The sequence below is a fragment of the Uloborus diversus genome, chromosome 6 (genome assembly GCF_026930045.1).
Source record: "Uloborus diversus isolate 005 chromosome 6, Udiv.v.3.1, whole genome shotgun sequence".
Lineage (NCBI taxonomy): Eukaryota > Metazoa > Arthropoda > Arachnida > Araneae > Uloboridae > Uloborus > Uloborus diversus.
In genome coordinates, this window is record NC_072736.1 from 146978450 (window position 1) to 146998449 (window position 20000).

Genomic DNA, 20000 nt, shown 5'->3' on the forward strand with positions numbered 1-20000 from the left:
TGAGTTTTACTAGTCTTAAAGACATTTGAAAAAATGGGGATATTTCAGGAACTCTCTATATGCACAGATAGACTTGAACATTCAAATTTTAATTAAGTTGCCAGAAGGCACTTTTAATTTAGTTATCTAAGCACAATTTATTTTTTAGTTGCCACTTTATCCAGCACTGTAAAAAAAATTCGGAAACGTTTCTGAGTATATCGTGCAGCTGCGGTTCATGAAATTTTCAAAAACGTTTCTGAGTATTTCGGAATTCTCTTTCTGTAATGTCCGGAAGCGTGTCTGAGTATTTCGGAATCCTCTTTCTGTAATGTCCAGAAACGTGTCTGAGTATTTCGGAATCCTCTTTCTATAATTTCCAGAAATGTTTCTGAGTATTTTGGAATCCTCTTTCTGTAATTTTCAGAAACGTTTCTGAATATTTCGGAATCCTCTTTCCGTAATTTCCAGAAATGTTTCTGAGTATTCTGTGCAGCTGTGGTTCATGAAAGTTTCGAAAACGTTTCCGAGTATTTCGGAATTCTCCAAACAATTTTCAAAAACGTTTCTGAGAATTTCGGAATCCTTTTTCCGTGATAATTTTTCTAAGAAATAATTCTTTTTTAATAGTATTGTATGCCATATCAGTTTCAATTCTTTCATATCTAAGAGCAATGAAACAAGCAATTTTAGAATCATTCGTGGATTTTTTTTTCTGAATTTCTAATGACAAATAGCATGGTTAACAGCATAACATATGCACAGTTATAAATTTTTGAAAATTTATGAAATAATACAGTAGTTTCATTCCCAATCACAAAATCGTCGGGGGGGGGGGGAGTGGAGTACTTCCTCAAAAGTGGGATTGTTTGTTAAACAATTTTAAACTTCAGTTTTTCTCTTAATATTTTCAAGACAAAATTATCAACATATTGTATTTTTAATGCAGAACTTAAAAACATATCTTGTATCAAACTTGATAGCTTTTATTTTCGGATAAACTTTGATAGAACTTACCTACACTTTGCGTTTCGAAATTCGTTCACGTCAAGTCAATTTCTTTGACGAACAAAGTGTACCGAAAAGTACCAACAGAGAAATTGATGAATTTAAATATGACACCAAAGTCCCCCTGCTGGAACCATTCGGGTTTATTCCTGTTCTTGCCCTTTTCCTGTTTATCACAAATATAGATAATTAATCAAAATAGGTTACTGATTTAGAGTGTGCGCAAAATGCATTATATATTTTATTTATTATAACATTGAACTCTATTACATGATTATTCCATTTCATATGTACGAGAGTTCCCCCCCCCCCCCCACACACCATAAGAGTGATAGTGCACCCATAAAATGATATAAAGCGCCCCTTGAAAATGTCAATGGCACAGTCTGCGTGGTGAACGCCCCTCGTCTTCTCACCATATGTGCATTGCATATTAATAACATAGTATTTAAAAACTGATCACTTTTAAAACGATGACATGAAATAATATTACTTTTATTTCAGCATGTAAATGCAGCTGTTCCATTTTTGCCACTGACTCATTTCTCCTGACTGTCCTACATTAAACTAGTATATCCACGAAGGAAATGTTATTTTCGGAACTAATGTCAAGGAATTTTTTTATTGTTAACCACATTTAACAAAATGAATAAGCAGATGAATTAATTTCATAACTATGTTCTTACTAATAGATAACATGGTCATTTTCTAATGGTATAAATATTTTTAAATGAATGAATAAATTATAATAAAAAAAGATAAATTATACCGGCACATTTTTTGTGAAGCATATTACAATACTAGAAAATATTTGCATTACCATATTTCTAATGAATTAAACAATTGATTTTTTTTTCTTTTTGAACCAAAATGTATGTACATCCAAGTATTTCGAAATAACTTTTCTGTGATTGCTTCTCAAATATAAATCTTACTTCTTTTGCGTAATTAATCAGTTTCAGTTGGTTACAACAAATAGTACACCGCGCACATAGGTATGTAGGATAACTTTAAATTAATTCGATAAACCCAAAAACAGTTACAATTGGAGCCTCATCAAATGCAAATCAACAAAAATATAAATGTATATAACAACATGTTTTAAAATATTCATTAATACTTACAAGTGAACATGAGCGGAAGAAAATCTAAGTACCTCCATTACAATTGAATAAGTAATCCAAAGGGTTTCGTTTCATTAAGTATAAACACGTGTGTTGAAACTATTCACGCTTGAACACACAATATATATCTAATTATGGTCGCATTGGAAATTGTAAAGAAGCAAATGGTTATTAACCAACTTAATAGCTGCGTACATCGTCTAAAAAATCAAGGGCAGTCCAAAATGCAAAGGCGTAAAATTAGTTTCGACACATTTTACTACTCTCTAGACATGAAATAACAAGCAATCCAATGCTGAACAGTTGCTGACTGCAGCAACCATAGATAAGAAAAAAAGAAGTTCTCGTTATTTCCGACTCATTGGCGCCTGTGTTGGAAGGATGAAATAGGTTTCGAAGCGTTGCGTCATCACTTCCGCTTCTAGATATCTTGAAATAACAAAAAGCTTTCTGAATATTGAGGAGTTCGCTATTGGATGAAGGATTCCTACTATTTCGGAAACGTTTCCGATATACCGAGAAACGTTTCCGAAATTTGTTACAGTGAGGGGAGGATACAAAAGGAGGGATATGAGGTTCAGGCCCCGTAACCGCCGACAATATTATCTTGCGCAAACAGCGTTGGATATTTCCTGTTATTGATTTATTCATATTGTGTTCAAATACTATGTAAATGAACAAAATGTATACATGAAAAAAATGTATAGGATTGTAATAATATTTTCAATTCACTTATTTTTAGGAGGGAATGCCTGAAATGCTATTGCCTTTCATTGCTTATGAAATTTTATTAGTTTATAAGTGAAACTGATTAGTAATTAGTAGTATGAAGTTAATTAGTTACTAGTAGTATGAAATTAATTAGTTACTAGTAGTGTGAAATTAATTTAGATTATGAAATTAATCAGTGCTTATGGAATTAATTAGTTTATGAAAATAATTCGGCTCGTATACCCTACTAGGTGCTTCATTCCTGGTCAATTTAGTGCTTTTCAATGACCTCCAAGCAGCTTCAGAAATATTTTGCGAGCAAAAACCCTACATTCTTAAGCATGAAAATGGCCTGAAATAGTAGTCTGAAGATTAACACATAAATCTATTTCTTTTGGTCCTACAAAATGTTTCGACTACACCAAACGACCTAAGATCTCACTGCAGAGTGTAGTCTCAATCCACTCCAGAGGGCTTGTGCCAAAATATCAAATAAGTGTCAAACTGGAACAGGAAATGTCCACCAGGCCTGATTAGGGTCGCCCCTGACTTTTTTGAGGATCACAATCTTTGTGAAAACAAGAAGGCCCTATGCTAAAGGAGTCTATACTCTAAAGGAGGCACTACGCTAAAAGGTTATGCAAAAAGAAAGTTTTCGATTGGCAAATCGGCTGAGACTGCACTCTTGTTTTCATAAAAATTAAAATTTCGGGATGAAGCGGCAGCTGAAAATGAAAATGAGGCTATAAAAACTAAATTAAAGGTGTCTGTTGGCCACTCGCTACTAAATAAAACTTTGACTTTTCAAGTCTCCTTTTATATAGTTCCAGAAAAGTCTCTAAAACCCATTGAACTACAAACCTGAGGCTCTTCTTTTCAGGGAAGTAGCACTCAATGACACTGATTTAAAATTTAAAAAAAAAGAAAGAAATCAAAAATCTTGAAATTGGAAGGTTTGGAAATTTTTTAAAAAATATGTTTAAAACTAATTTTTTCAAAACGCTGGCTGTAGCAGGAAAATTAAACTCACATTTCCAAATGGGGCATTCTTCTTAGAGAAAATGATTATCTTTCAAATATAAAATAGCACCAAAAATTGTGCACCATTCCGCATATGAAGCAGTTTGAAATTTTTGTCGGAAATCCTAAGTGATAATTAGCGCCAATTGTTGCCATCTGTGGCGGGCTGTATCTCGGGCCAGGAATGTTTCGGGAACAGCAGAAATATGCCAGTAATTCACTTCTTTCTGAATTTCAAGTCATGTTAAATTCAAAAACTTCGGAGGCTTATAAAGGTAAAATTTTTCTTTTTGCCTGAATTTGACACCTATGATTTATTTTTTCTCTGAAGATTCTGTATCATGCTTATTCTATAAGTTATTTTGCCATGTTACTCCCAGTACTTTATACTTAAAACTCCAAGAATTTTTTCGTTTTTTGATGGAAGAAGTTTTTGGTCGGTTCTTTATTTTTCCTCACAAAAAGTTCGACTCTTCATTATGCACAGTTCATGTTTGTTTGCAATTACCTTTAGTCTTTTGTCGAAAAGTTCTTCCGCAGCATATTATTAACTACTAGACGATTACGTAACTATTTTTAAGCTGGTGATACATTTTGCTGTGGGCAGGCAAACGGCATTATCTGCAGAAATGAGTTTTGGAGATATTTGGGCCATTCCACGGAAAACGATAATTTTGTCCCGCACGTGACGCGTTATATATTTTATTTAAGATAATAATTCAAAAGGGTAATCATAAAAATTTTATTGCTCAACAAATGACAAACTTATGTGTGATTCCTTAAGCAAAATATTTCGTCATGACTTTTTTAAATAATTACTTTTTAATGAAATATATGAACCGTCACGTGCGAGACAAAGTGACTACTGTTTCACGGAATGGACCAATACATATTTTTTTTTTCAATGGTTTAAACTATTGTTTCTCAACAAATGAAATATGTTTCCTTTACATTAGAACCTCTCTCAAAATCCAATTTATATTAACGTTAGTGTATTAATAGAGCAAAAATATTAACTAATTCATTCGCAAGTTATAAAAGGTTGACTTTGGATGTCTCGCACGTGACGCATGAAAATGAATTAAATTTTAAATAACAAAATTGTTTAACAAAAATATAACTGTGTCAGAAGTATCTTTGTATCAAATGTAAAAATTAAAAAAAATTTGCTTTCCCCTGTCTAGTCAAAATATTAAGAGATATGACAAAATGTTAATGAAATTTAAGCGTCTTTTTGTCCCGCACGTGACGATGGAATTGCCCATTTGAAGAATCGTGTTTTGGATTCAATACTAATAATAGGAAAATGTTGGAATTAGACTTTTTTTATGCTTGTTTTTTTTCAGCGGAAACAAAATAAGCAAGCTTGTGCAACAAAGCTAACGTACCATTGACGACAAAAATGAAAAAATAAATAAATAAATAAATAAATAAAATTGAAAAATAAAAAATTTGCAGTCACGGAAATGTTGCTCTAAGTCCGACAGGTACAGGTTGAAAATCATTGGAGATAAAATGGCTCATTGTAGAAACCCACGAAAAAGTTTCAAAAGATTGGAGATCACGCCTCCCAAGGGCATAAATTTTCCTTTCCGTTAGAAATTCCTTTATCCAGTCAATTTCCCAGCTAAAATTAATCCGTTTAATGCATTTACTTTAACGCTATTATTGGTTCCTTTGAAATCTACATCAATAGCGTAAATCTTTTCTTCTTCTACACACTTCAATACAATTGACTAAGTGACACAAATATTCATTGGTACTTCTTTAAGAGGTGAATCCAATGGTGAAAATCAACTGTAAGATTAACACAGAAATTTATTTCTTTTGGTGCTACAAAATCTTTCAACTTCACGAAACGACCTAAGATCTCACTGCAGTCACAATCCATTCCAGAGAGCTTGTGCCAAAATATCAAATAAGTGTCAAACAGGAACAGGACGTGTCAACCAAGCCTGATTAGGGTCGCTTCGGTCGGAAATCATTGGGACCTTGCAAAAATTTCATAATTCGGCAAACTTTTACTGACGATTCAGCAAATTCGGAAAAATGATTGCAATATCAAAATTTTTAAATGTCCGAATGTCCCTTTTCACTAGATGTACGGATGTTTGCATACTCGTATTTTATCATTCGGCAAATTAAGAATTTTTCCTGTTCCAAAATTTTACGTTCTGGCGTCCCTGGGCCAGGCTCTTTAAGTTTTCTCGGGGAGTCAATGGGTAAAAACACAGTGGATATTGTATCGAAAAAAACCCCCTAACGTCATTTTTTCAAAGCCGGGAGGGGGTGGGGCCTAATGTCTACAAAACAACGAAGAGGCAATTAACTGCACATAGTAAACATTTTATAGCATCTCGACAGTATTTTCATAATACGACGCAGTGAGAAGCAAAAGGGATGTAAGTGCCAAAATTAAAAATTTGGAGATAATCAGTCCAAATGGTACCTCTCCTTTGTTTTAAGGCAAGAGATGGTACTAGAAGCTCTGGTGATGCTGCTATACAGCATGATTTAGAAAAAAAAATTAATAAAAGCCTATGTATGAACTTTAAACGAATTTTATTCGAAACTTTAAAAATAACACTTACATCCCTTTGCTTTTCACTGCCTCATATGTTTTCTTTTTAAGTATGGGAGATTGTTGCATTTTCTCTCTCAAACTTGTTGCTTTTCAATGTCCTCCAAGCAGCTGCAGAAATATTTTGCAAGCAAAAACCCTACATTCTTCAGCATGAAAATGGCCGGTTTAAAGATTGACTGAGCGTGTTGAATTAGTATATATAATCGGTTTTACGGTCCGTCCAGATTGACTAAGTTTCCAATAAGAGTGAATAAGTATCTGGAGAGCTGCAACTTTGCAAGGCAAGAATTGCAGGCAAGGGAGATATATTGGCTCTTACTTGCAATTCTGTCTTAGCTTTGACCATATTTGCATTGGTGCTACTGGAGCTTTCTTATTAAATCAGGAAGGTTCTAATCAATTACATTAACTCTACCTAATTTCCCTTGAAGATTCCAGACTGGCTTTATAACCGGGGATATTTCCAAATTCTTCAAAAAGATTCAAGAATTTCCAGAAGGTTACTGACTTTTAGCGGAAAACGTTCCTGGTTTTGGCAAGCTACATTACTGGCACAAATTAGGCACATCAGCTGCCCGTTATTTTCCAAGAACGTTTCTGAATCATTTTTATTGTTCAGGATACAACTTTTTTTTTTTTTTTCATGCCAATGGTGTAATTTCCAACCGGTTTTTTTTCGGAGTTGGAGCGGGGAAACGAGAGGTACAAAAGTATCATGTAAAGTGTAAACGCGGCTAATATGAGAGTCAGAAGCTCCGTGACGAATGGTATGAACCATACCTCGTTGGTGTGCGGTGGCTCCCTACAGCGAAAAGTACTGTCATCCGTGTTGCCATGATACGTTTACCGTAAAATCATGTATCACTGTAAATGTTTGGTAGTAAAACTACTTCGGTCACATAATTTCTCGGTATAATTTTTTGTAAAACGTGCTCCGTACGTTAAGCATTCCATTTCACAATAATAGTTACCTTAAAAGTTTCCCTACTGTATTATTCTTTCAATAGAAGATTTCGAAAAAGGGGCAGACTCCTCTCTCCTCCCATCATAGACACATGTTATTAATGTACATGATATATTTTTGCAATTTGTGTTTCAGTCATGTTTTAATTCTTTTTCTGCATAAAAACAGATATTGTCCTTCTTCATTTATACAATGAATACATAGTGTCCCGACCATCACAAGAAAAGCTACTGCCGAAATGTCTGCACCTGTCTACTGCTATAGTAACGAGGCGCGTCTCATTTTTCCAAGGGAAGCTTAATGTTGGAAAAACCCGTACGACTGCACAAAGGCGAGCAGACGAGTGGTGAAATGGCACCAAAAAGTCTTCCTGCTAACCCTTGCAGAAAATGAACGAAGTCCGTTTCTATGGCAGTAGACGGGCTCAGACTTGACGGCGGGAGCTTTTCTCGTGAAAGCCAAACAGTAGATGTATAACACGGCTTTCACGGGAAAGAAAGACTAAATGTAAACAAAAAAATGCGCCATTTGGTAACCTCAATCACATGATCAGCGAATATAAATACTATTGGTTAACATTTTTTATTCCTGTGAAAATCCACAAAAGATGCATAGAGGCAAACCTTCTGGCAACCCGTTTGTTTACTTCTGGTCTATTTTTTCCGTGAATAGATTACAGTTAAAATCAATGCTGGATCTACAATTTTCCCGAGTCGGAGCAAAATCTAAAGAGTGCCCCGCCCTTACCTATCTTCCCTCACCTTTTTACATCGAGTTTCAACGAAAAAACACATTAGGGAGAATTTTTCGCCCCTCAAAAGTTGCCGCCAGGGGCAAGTGCCCCCAGTTTGCTCCCCCTTAAATCCAGCACTGGTTAAAAATGAGTTCATTGAATGAAAGATAATTGTCCATTCATGAAAAAAAGTGGAACGATGTTTTCATGAACTTTGAACATGAGTTTTCGCAGGTTCATCGGTTGGCATTCCATTGCACCATGACATTCGACAAGAGATTCAACAGCGGCTGTCTCGCCCTTTTGTTCCGCGGGTCGTAGCTAGCTTTGTACACTTGAACACATGCAGCAAACTTGGCATCACACCGACAAGTAGCCAAACCGCAGCCGTAATCCCCTTTGTCTGCACAAAAGAAAATATAAAATCAGAGAAAGTATAGTGTTTATAAAACATCCTCATATAAATAATAGCCGATGATCGAGTAACCCGCGTGTTTCAATGATGAAACTCGCGCCACGGCATGATAATTTGATCTGTTAGAGTTAACATGCAGGGAAATTCTTTATTGTGACAAGGCTGAACTCGATCCGGTGACTTAACTGTTTTACTGGTAAGACTGTCATTTTAGGAGAATGAAGAAACGTAAAAATGGTCAACAATGACCGCTATCTACTGGAGTTAAGGATGAATCCACTGGAGTTAGGGTTAAAAATTAAACTACCAAAATATCATCAAACAGGCAATTGCTGCGTTCAAATGTAGAAGCAAATTTTCACCCGTCATACCATGAAGGGTGACTTTCTAGTTTACAAAGAAAATTCATTTAACAAATCTACTTCAGATTCAAACTTAATTCTTTTTTTTTTTTTGGACCCTTATCTCAAAAAGATTTTTTTAATAACATTAATACACTTCTACGTGTGCAACTTTCATATCTCCGAGCAAGACTCTAGAGTCGGAGGGGAAATGAGTCGCTCCGACTCCGATTCAGGGTATTTTAGCCCTAGCAGAGTTGCGGATTTAAAGGGAAAATTGACCGACTCCGACTCTTGGAGTTTTAAATTGTTAACTCCCGACTCCTTTAACGTTTACCCCAAAATTAGACCAACTCTGACTCCACGAGTCCAACTCTCGGAATCTCAGAGCCTTCACCTTTTTTTATGGGGGGGGGGGGTAGGCAGGTGACCAAACTGACAAAGGTCATTTGCTTCTCCTTCATCCATCTTGGCCGCGGTTTTTTTTTTTTTTTTTTTGAGTCAAGGTTTTACAATATGCTACATAATTTCTACAGTCAACTGCCCATACTTGGGACAGTATCCTAACTTGGGATATTTTGACGAATTTTGTTTTGAGGGCTGGTACACTTGTCAGTATTTTATAAGTAAGAATAATGATGTTAAAAGAAAAATGAAAGTAGATGAATAAGGCCGGTTCTGCTGCGGGCGGCGGTGGCGTTAGTATGCATCTGCAATCCGCTTCCCAATCCCCCTCTGACCTTGGGTTGACCCCCCTCTGATCTCATGGCTGCGCCTCCGTGTAATCTTTGTAGAAGATTACGGGGGTATTTTCGCGCATTTTGTCGTTTTTCGCGCGTTTTCGAACTTTGTCATTTTTTCTTTGTAACCATTTACGAGGGTATTTTCGCGCATTTTGTCGTTTTTTCGCGCGTTTTCGAACTTTGTCATTTTTTTTTTTTGTAACCTTTTAAGAGGATATTTTCGCGCATTTTTAGATATTTTGCCGCGAATTTTATTTATTTTCGGTCATACTGGACTTAGTTGTTTTTTCTCACAAACTTTTACGAGGATATTTTCACGCGTTTTGATTTATTTTCAAGCATTTTAGAGTTCGAGGATTATTTTACCGTTTTAGTCTTAGACTATTCTAAAGTCTTTTAATCTTTGATTATTTTCTCACTCTCTTAGTCTTTCACTATTTTTAATCATTTCAGACTTTGAATATTTTTCACAAGTTAGATTTTTCTTTCATGCATTTTTGAACTAGAAATTTTATCACATCCATACATTTAGGATTTCGATTATTTTTTTCTAGTTAGGTCTTTGACTATTTTAAAGCTCTTTTGTCTATTTTTAGCAATTTGTAGACTTAGTTTATTTTTATACCTTTTGATTTCTAATTACTTTTGCATCTTTTATTCATTTACAAGTGTACTCGACTTTATCATTTTTCCAACTTAAACTATTTTTTTCATCATTTAGGAGTTCAATTGTATTTTCATACATATTTACACTTAAAATATTTTTCGAATTTTGATTTTCTTTTTCATGCATTTCAAACTTTATCATTTTTACAACTTTGATTCTTTGCACGAATTTCAAAACTTGCAATCAATTTACTCTTAGTAGTAATTAACACTTATCATTAACAAATTTTCACGAATTTTAAAAATCAACTTAATTAATTTTTTCCAGTAAGCAAATTTCGCACTCAAGTTACATTTCATCACTACATATGCTTTTCAAGAGTTTCATTTAATTTATCACATTTTATTTAATCAACTCTAATAATTATTTTTTGATTAATATTTAACTTAGTCATTTTATCGTATTACTTTATTTATTTTTTCATACAAGCACTCTTGTTAGAATAAAACAAAATTTTCAACTTTCATGAATTTGAATCACTTTGACTATTTCATTTTCCCAATAATATTTTATTTTACTTTAACATATTCTCACGCGTTTTACTATTTATCATTCATTTACCAAAGTGATGAAAAATGTTCCCGCTATTATATTCAAAATACAACTCTTTCAATATAGTTATTTTCCAAGACGAAAGTTAACAAGTTTTTTCTAAATTATTACTTTACAGCCAACTAATTTCATTAACAGAGTTTTCAATACAATTTATAAATTTCAGTTTTATTTATTAATTTTTCATTCGCATGCAAATAAATTCAAAGTCGCATATTTCATTCAAGTCGGCTTCAATTTTGTATAACTGAAGAAGCTTCCAACAAAATACTCCCACATCACAACCAAGACTTACAAAAGATATTTTTACAAAATTTCATATCATTTCAAGAATATACACACTCATATAAAATCCCCAACAGAATAAAATAAAAAGTTTGCTTAACACAATTTTAGACCTATCACAAGTACTATATTTGCTCCTTTTTAAGAATTTTCATTAAACTTCGAATTAATTTAATACTAGTTCATGATCAACATAAACAGATAGGAACAGACACATACAATCTTCGGGAAAAAAAAAAAAAACCGGAATCAATAGTAAATTTATCATACGAAGAAAAAAATATTTTAAAGTCAAAAATCCAACCTTTGTAGGAAAAGACTCCTCCAATACTTATGCATTGATGCATTATTGAAGATAATGAATAATATTACAAAATATGCGTCGATTTTAAATTTAACAACGGCATAAAATGTAATATTATCCAAACTTCATTTCCATGCCTTCCTAGAATGTTCTGACTGCAACAAACACTCTCTTCGCTAAGCGTCCATCCACATCGAAAGCACAATGGATAATGAAAGATGAAACATAGGCTTATCTCAGATTTTATCTTATCATAGTGAGTCATGGAATTCACGTGGTAAGATTTCAACTCAATACTAACGGCTGTAAACACATGTGACCTCTTTTATCGCCCAAAAACTTAATTAAAGAAGATACATCGATTTAAATCTTTATTTGAAACTAATTTCCTAATTAATTTCAAAACCACTGTCGACGATTTATTTATTTTTTATTTTTTCCCGAACTTGAACTGTCTACAAAGTTATTCTATTCTATTCGTTTCTCATGCACACACACACACACACACACACACACACACACACACACACACACACACACACACACACACACACACACACACACACACACACACACACACTTAAAGACTTAATTTTTTCTATTCGCAATCATTCCACCATAACATTTCACATTTTCAAAAAGACCATAGTTATTACTTTTTTAAACTGAGTTGTTTTCCAATGATTATTTCACTGTGGAGATTATTTTCAATGCGTTCTTATTCTTTTAATAATTTTCATCAATTAAGCATTACAATTATTTATTCTTCCAAAAACATAGCGATTTTCACATTTCCAAAAAATATTTCTAGTGATTTTATTTTTACAACAGCGAATTCAATTTCCTTAGAAATTTTCGAATGTATTTTGTCATATTAAAACGAATGCATTATTCAAGTTATACATATGTACATGGTGTAGCAATCAACCTTGAATGAATAATTGCAGGTCTTAACATATAAAAAAAATTTCAACTTGTAAGAATATTTTTTTTTTTTCAAAACAATATTTTTTCAAACTTGTAACATTTTTCTACTTAGAAAATGAAATCAAATATTTTTTTTTCTTCAATTATATAAAATGTTTTTAAGAATTAATTTCTCAAACTTGTAATGTATTTCCACTAATTAAAAAAAAAATCAATTTTTTTTCAATCATATAAAAATAAATTTTTAATCTTACAAAAATAATTTTTTCCGCAAAAATATTTTTTTCAAAACAAAAAATAATATTTTTATAACATATTATTTTTTTTCTTTTCAATCTTTTTTCACAAAACTTTTTTTTTTTCATTTTTTTTTTTCAAACTTACAAAAATAAATTTAATCAACTGAATCTTCAAACAGAATGATTTAATTAATTTTAAAACTAGCAATCACTTTACTTTTTGTATTAATAACAACTATTGTTAATACATTTACTCTTTGCACTCTCAGTATTAATTAGCACACAGGCATTACAAATAATAGTAATGTTTAAGATACTTATAAATCATTCACTCAAGCTTTCAAATATCCAATTATCATGTTATTGTTCAATCATGTGAGGGAACTTGTAATGAAACTTTACTCATCAATCGAAATTATAAGCGAAAATATCACATTTTTAGCAATTAATATAATCATACAATTAACTTTGAATTTAAGAAAATTAAAATCTATTATACACTTAGTAACACATAGGTCGAAATGGTTTACGATCAGGTGAGTGTCTTTTATCAATTGAGAGAACAACATAGTTGAGAAAGAGCGCTCACATTTCATATTAGAATTTATAAGTCTTTAAGGTATTTCTCCAATATTGAATTCAGTATTAATACGTATGAATTTCAACATGTGAATGTGACTGTATATTATTTTTCAACCCATTAACTTGTTTAAGGTTCACTATCATAATTTTCAACTTTTTCTTAGCATATGTTGAAATATTTTATGTGTGTCAATCTATTGAAATATCACAAAAATCATATTCTCACTCAAACTTTATTACAATACCATACAGTGAAACAAACAAAATACAGCCATTCTAAAGCTTGCTTACAAGAAAACGCATGTACAAATATATGACAGATTAATTTCAAAGCACAAATCATCAACTATATACAACGCAAAGCAATAAAACAAGTTTAACTGCCTTAAAGGATAACAGATACATTTTGAAGGATAGAGGTAATTCATTTATAAAACTTATTAATTTACTACTTAGCTAAAGGTGCGTATTTAGCAGTCTGAACTTCCACATTGACAATATGATCCAACGTCCACCCAGATCCAAGTTGTATAAACACCTCTAAGGCGTTTTCAACCTGACCAATAGCATCATTTAAATGTTCTAAGATAGTGTCCTTAACAAGTTCTATTCGCATTACACTTCTAAAATAAGAAGTAATCAAATTATCATCATCATCATCATCATCATTATCACCAACATGACGACTCAGCACTGCCTTCATTACTATGCACCATTTAATGCTTCGTTTTTCATCTATTTCATCCTCCAATATTTGAATAATTTGGAGTCTTAACTCATCAAAACACATTTTTATGTCTTGAGAATTTTGAGGAGCAGGTGTTACAAACTCCGTAGCAAAAACACCGAATGTAGTTTGTCGAGTAGGTTTTAATCTCTTTGGGACATGAGTTTTCACTGTAACTTGCTTCACTGCACTATGCATAACACGAACGTGATGCAAAAGGGTAGATTTACTCGCAAGCACTTTTCCGCACTGATCACATGTATAGCTTCGTCCATGTATCAGGATATGCCTTTTCAAACTATCCTCTCGTTTAAACTTTCTGTCACATTTCGAACATGCAAAGGTGGTAGTAGAATTATGAATCTTCAAATGACGATTCAAAGCAGATTTCCACTTGAATGACTTTCCACATTCTTGACATATGAATGAGGGACCATGCTCCTTAATATGTAGATTCAAATGCTTTCTTTCATCGAATAGCATGTCGCACTTTTCACATCTGTAAGACTTCTTTCTAGAATGTATCTTTTGATGACTTCTCAAAGTAGACTCACGCCCAAAGGAAGCATTACATTTCATACAACAAAATGGTTTCATTCCTGAATGAGTCTTGAGATGTTGATTCAAATTTGAATTTGAACTAAATTGCTTCCCACATGAAGCACATACCTGTAAAAGATATAAAGGAAAAATAAATCAAAAATTATCAGAAACTTTTTTTATTTAAGTCAATTCTATCATTGAAAATAGCATTTAAAACACTAGCACATATGAAGTTTCGTGCTATATACTTTCTCAACATCATTTCATCATCTAAATTTAAACTCAAATGAAATGTAAATAAATACATAAAACGTGAAAACAAAACTCCTGTTTACATCATATTCAATTCTTTTAATAAGACAAGAATCCGAAAGTTGAAATTTTATAAAAGTTCATTTAAAAATACAGCACACAATATCGTTTACTGTTCCGCTACCAAAATTCCGCATGTACAATTTTTCCACTAAACTAACAAGCTTCTTTAGAATATTAAAGTAAGATGCTTATCAAATAAGCGCAAACCTTCAAGTAAGCACATTCTATGAAAATATTAATCAATTTTCATGAAATGATTATTTCGTACTCACACTTTTGAAATAGAAAAATTGGTGAAATCTTTACCCAAAATCATTTATTATATTATTTTCATACTGCTTGAGCCCTCAAATATTTCAACAAAAGAATTATCACATAACACACTCAAAAATAAATACTTACATGTGATGATAAAACATCTTCACGACTCACACCACCATCAACAATATTCGAGTTTTCCCTATGATTTTCCATTAGAAAAGCTCTAAAGAAATTCGAAACACCAAGTTAAAATTTTCAACTGTTCGAAAAAGTTTTTCGATAGAAGTTAACTTCAGCACAGAAAACCTCCCGTCACGATCGGAATGGAATCCAAACCACCAAATGATCTTTCGAAGTAACCACATCAAATTTATACTTTCGAAGGATGCGTTAAACAAAAAGGTGAAATTATCAACCAATGAGAATGCTAAATGAAATGGATGAGAGAACCAATGAGCTTAATGCATCTGTTTGAATACAATCCTTTCACAACAGTAAAAAATAAAACAAAATTAATAAATAAATAAAGATAAATTCAATCCATATGTGACCATCAAGATCTTTCTCAAAATTTGTCGAAGACTACTCTGAGTGGAGTTGAGTTGTTTTTCTCAAAATTTAAGTTTCAGGATGTGCCATGACTTTTAATTTTGAGAAAAACAACTCAACTCCACTCAGAGTAGTCTTCGACAAATTTTGAGAAAGATCTTGATGGTCACATATGGATTGAATTTATCTTTATTTATTTATTAATTTTGTTTTATTTTTTACTGTTGTGAAAGGATTGTATTCAAACAGATGCATTAAGCTCATTGGTTCTCTCATCCATTTCATTTAGCATTCTCATTGGTTGATAATTTCACCTTTTTGTTTAACGCATCCTTCGAAAGTATAAATTTGATGTGGTTACTTCGAAAGATCATTTGGTGGTTTGGATTCCATTCCGATCGTGACGGGAGGTTTTCTGTGCTGAAGTTAACTTCTATCGAAAAACTTTTTCGAACAGTTGAAAATTTTAACTTGGTGTTTCGAATTTCTTTAGAGCTTTTCTAATGGAAAATCATAGGGAAAACTCGAATATTGTTGATGGTGGTGTGAGTCGTGAAGATGTTTTATCATCACATGTAAGTATTTATTTTTGAGTGTGTTATGAGATAATTCTTTTGTTGAAATATTTGAGGGCTCAAGCAGTATGAAAATAATATAATAAATGATTTTGGGTAAAGATTTCACCAATTTTTCTATTTCAAAAGTGTGAGTACGAAATAATCATTTCATGAAAATTGATTAATATTTTCATAGAATGTGCTTACTTGAAGGTTTGCGCTTATTTGATAAGCATCTTACTTTAATATTCTAAAGAAGCTTGTTAGTTTAGTGGAAAAATTGTACATGCGGAATTTTGGTAGCGGAACAGTAAACGATATTGTGTGCTGTATTTTTAAATGAACTTTTATAAAATTTCAACTTTCGGATTCTTGTCTTATTAAAAGAATTGAATATGATGTAAACAGGAGTTTTGTTTTCACGTTTTATGTATTTATTTACATTTCATTTGAGTTTAAATTTAGATGATGAAATGATGTTGAGAAAGTATATAGCACGAAACTTCATATGTGCTAGTGTTTTAAATGCTATTTTCAATGATAGAATTGACTTAAATAAAAAAAGTTTCTGATAATTTTTGATTTATTTTTCCTTTATATCTTTTACAGGTATGTGCTTCATGTGGGAAGCAATTTAGTTCAAATTCAAATTTGAATCAACATCTCAAGACTCATTCAGGAATGAAACCATTTTGTTGTATGAAATGTAATGCTTCCTTTGGGCGTGAGTCTACTTTGAGAAGTCATCAAAAGATACATTCTAGAAAGAAGTCTTATAGATGTGAAAAGTGCGACATGCTATTCGATGAAAGAAAGCATTTGAATCTACATATTAAGGAGCATGGTCCCTCATTCATATGTCAAGAATGTGGAAAGTCATTCAAGTGGAAATCTGCTTTGAATCGTCATTTGAAGATTCATAATTCTACTACCACCTTTGCATGTTCGAAATGTGACAGAAAGTTTAAACGAGAGGATAGTTTGAAAAGGCATATCCTGATACATGGACGAAGCTATACATGTGATCAGTGCGGAAAAGTGCTTGCGAGTAAATCTACCCTTTTGCATCACGTTCGTGTTATGCATAGTGCAGTGAAGCAAGTTACAGTGAAAACTCATGTCCCAAAGAGATTAAAACCTACTCGACAAACTACATTCGGTGTTTTTGCTACGGAGTTTGTAACACCTGCTCCTCAAAATTCTCAAGACATAAAAATGTGTTTTGATGAGTTAAGACTCCAAATTATTCAAATATTGGAGGATGAAATAGATGAAAAACGAAGCATTAAATGGTGCATAGTAATGAAGGCAGTGCTGAGTCGTCATGTTGGTGATAATGATGATGATGATGATGATGATAATTTGATTACTTCTTATTTTAGAAGTGTAATGCGAATAGAACTTGTTAAGGACACTATCTTAGAACATTTAAATGATGCTATTGGTCAGGTTGAAAACGCCTTAGAGGTGTTTATACAACTTGGATCTGGGTGGACGTTGGATCATATTGTCAATGTGGAAGTTCAGACTGCGAAATACGCACCTTTAGCTAAGTAGTAAATTAATAAGTTTTATAAATGAATTACCTCTATCCTTCAAAATGTATCTGTTATCCTTTAAGGCAGTTAAACTTGTTTTATTGCTTTGCGTTGTATATAGTTGATGATTTGTGCTTTGAAATTAATCTTTCATATATTTCTACATGCGTTTTCTTGTAAGCAAGCTTTAGAATGGCTGTATTTTGTTTGTTTCACTGTATGGTATTGTAATAAAGTTTGAGTGAGAATATGATTTTTGTGATATTTCAATAGATTGACACACATAAAATATTTCAACATATGCTAAGAAAAAGTTGAAAATTATGATAGTGAACCTTAAACAAGTTAATGGGTTGAAAAATAATATACAGTCACATTCACATGTTGAAATTCATACGTATTAATACTGAATTCAATATTGGAGAAATACCTTAAAGACTTATAAATTCTAATATGAAATGTGAGCGCTCTTTCTCAACTATGTTGTTCTCTCAATTGATAAAAGACACTCACCTGATCGTAAACCATTTCGACCTATGTGTTACTAAGTGTATAGTAGTTTTTAATTTTCTTAAATTCAAAGTTAATTGTATGATTATATTAATTGCTAAAAATGTGATATTTTCGCTTATAATTTCGATTGATGAGTAAAGTTTCATTACAAGTTCCCTCACATGATTGAACAATAACATGATAATTGGATATTTGAAAGCTTGAGTGAATGATTTATAAGTATCTTAAACATTACTATTATTTGTAATGCATGTGTGCTAATTAATACTGAGAGTGCAAAGAGTAAATGGATTAACAATAGTTGTTATTAATACAAAAAGTAAAGTGATTGCTAGTTTTAAAATTAATTAAATCATTCTGTTTGAAGATTCAGTTGATTAAATTTATTTTTGTAAGTTTGAAAAAAAAAAATGAAAAAAAAAAAAGTTTTGTGAAAAAAGATTGAAAAGAAAAAAAATAATATGTTATAAAAATATTATTTTTTGTTTTGAAAAAAATATTTTTGCGGAAAAAATTATTTTTGTAAGATTAAAAATTTATTTTTATATGATTGAAAAAAAATTGATTTTTTTTTAATTAGTGGAAATACATTACAAGTTTGAGAAATTAATTCTTAAAAACATTTTATATAATTGAAGAAAAAAAAATATTTGATTTCATTTTCTAAGTAGAAAAATGTTACAAGTTTGAAAAAATATTGTTTTGAAAAAAAAAAAAAATATTCTTACAAGTTGAAATTTTTTTTATATGTTAAGACCTGCAATTATTCATTCAAGGTTGATTGCTACACCATGTACATATGTATAACTTGAATAATGCATTCGTTTTAATATGACAAAATACATTCGAAAATTTCTAAGGAAATTGAATTCGCTGTTGTAAAAATAAAATCACTAGAAATATTTTTTGGAAATGTGAAAATCGCTATGTTTTTGGAAGAATAAATAATTGTAATGCTTAATTGATGAAAATTATTAAAAGAATAAGAACGCATTGAAAATAATCTCCACAGTGAAATAATCATTGGAAAACAACTCAGTTTAAAAAAGTAATAACTATGGTCTTTTTGAAAATGTGAAATGTTATGGTGGAATGATTGCGAATAGAAAAAATTAAGTCTTTAAGTGTGTGTGTGTGTGTGTGTGTGTGTGTGTGTGTGTGTGTGTGTGTGTGCATGAGAAACGAATAGAATAGAATAACTTTGTAGACAGTTCAAGTTCGGGAAAAAATAAAAAATAAATAAATCGTCGACAGTGGTTTTGAAATTAATTAGGAAATTAGTTTCAAATAAAGATTTAAATCGATGTATCTTCTTTAATTAAGTTTTTGGGCGATAAAAGAGGTCACATGTGTTTACAGCCGTTAGTATTGAGTTGAAATCTTACCACGTGAATTCCATGACTCACTATGATAAGATAAAATCTGAGATAAGCCTATGTTTCATCTTTCATTATCCATTGTGCTTTCGATGTGGATGGACGCTTAGCGAAGAGAGTGTTTGTTGCAGTCAGAACATTCTAGGAAGGCATGGAAATGAAGTTTGGATAATATTACATTTTATGCCGTTGTTAAATTTAAAATCGACGCATATTTTGTAATATTATTCATTATCTTCAATAATGCATCAATGCATAAGTATTGGAGGAGTCTTTTCCTACAAAGGTTGGATTTTTGACTTTAAAATATTTTTTTCTTCGTATGATAAATTTACTATTGATTCCGGTTTTTTTTTTTTTCCCGAAGATTGTATGTGTCTGTTCCTATCTGTTTATGTTGATCATGAACTAGTATTAAATTAATTCGAAGTTTAATGAAAATT

The 20000-nt window shown here is 31.8% G+C and overlaps 1 protein-coding gene across 1 annotated transcript in view; it reads right to left on the reverse strand.

The window, feature by feature from the left end:
- Positions 1-2663: 2663 nt before the first annotated feature.
- Positions 2664-20000, reverse strand: part of LOC129224472 (acidic phospholipase A2-like) — a 106487-nt gene continuing 89150 nt past the window's right edge. Inside the window, exon 5 of the mRNA XM_054858925.1 lies at positions 2664-8526. Within this exon, the coding sequence (XP_054714900.1) occupies positions 8360-8526 (167 nt within the window). The 3' untranslated portion in view covers positions 2664-8359. The remainder of the gene's footprint in view (positions 8527-20000) is intronic.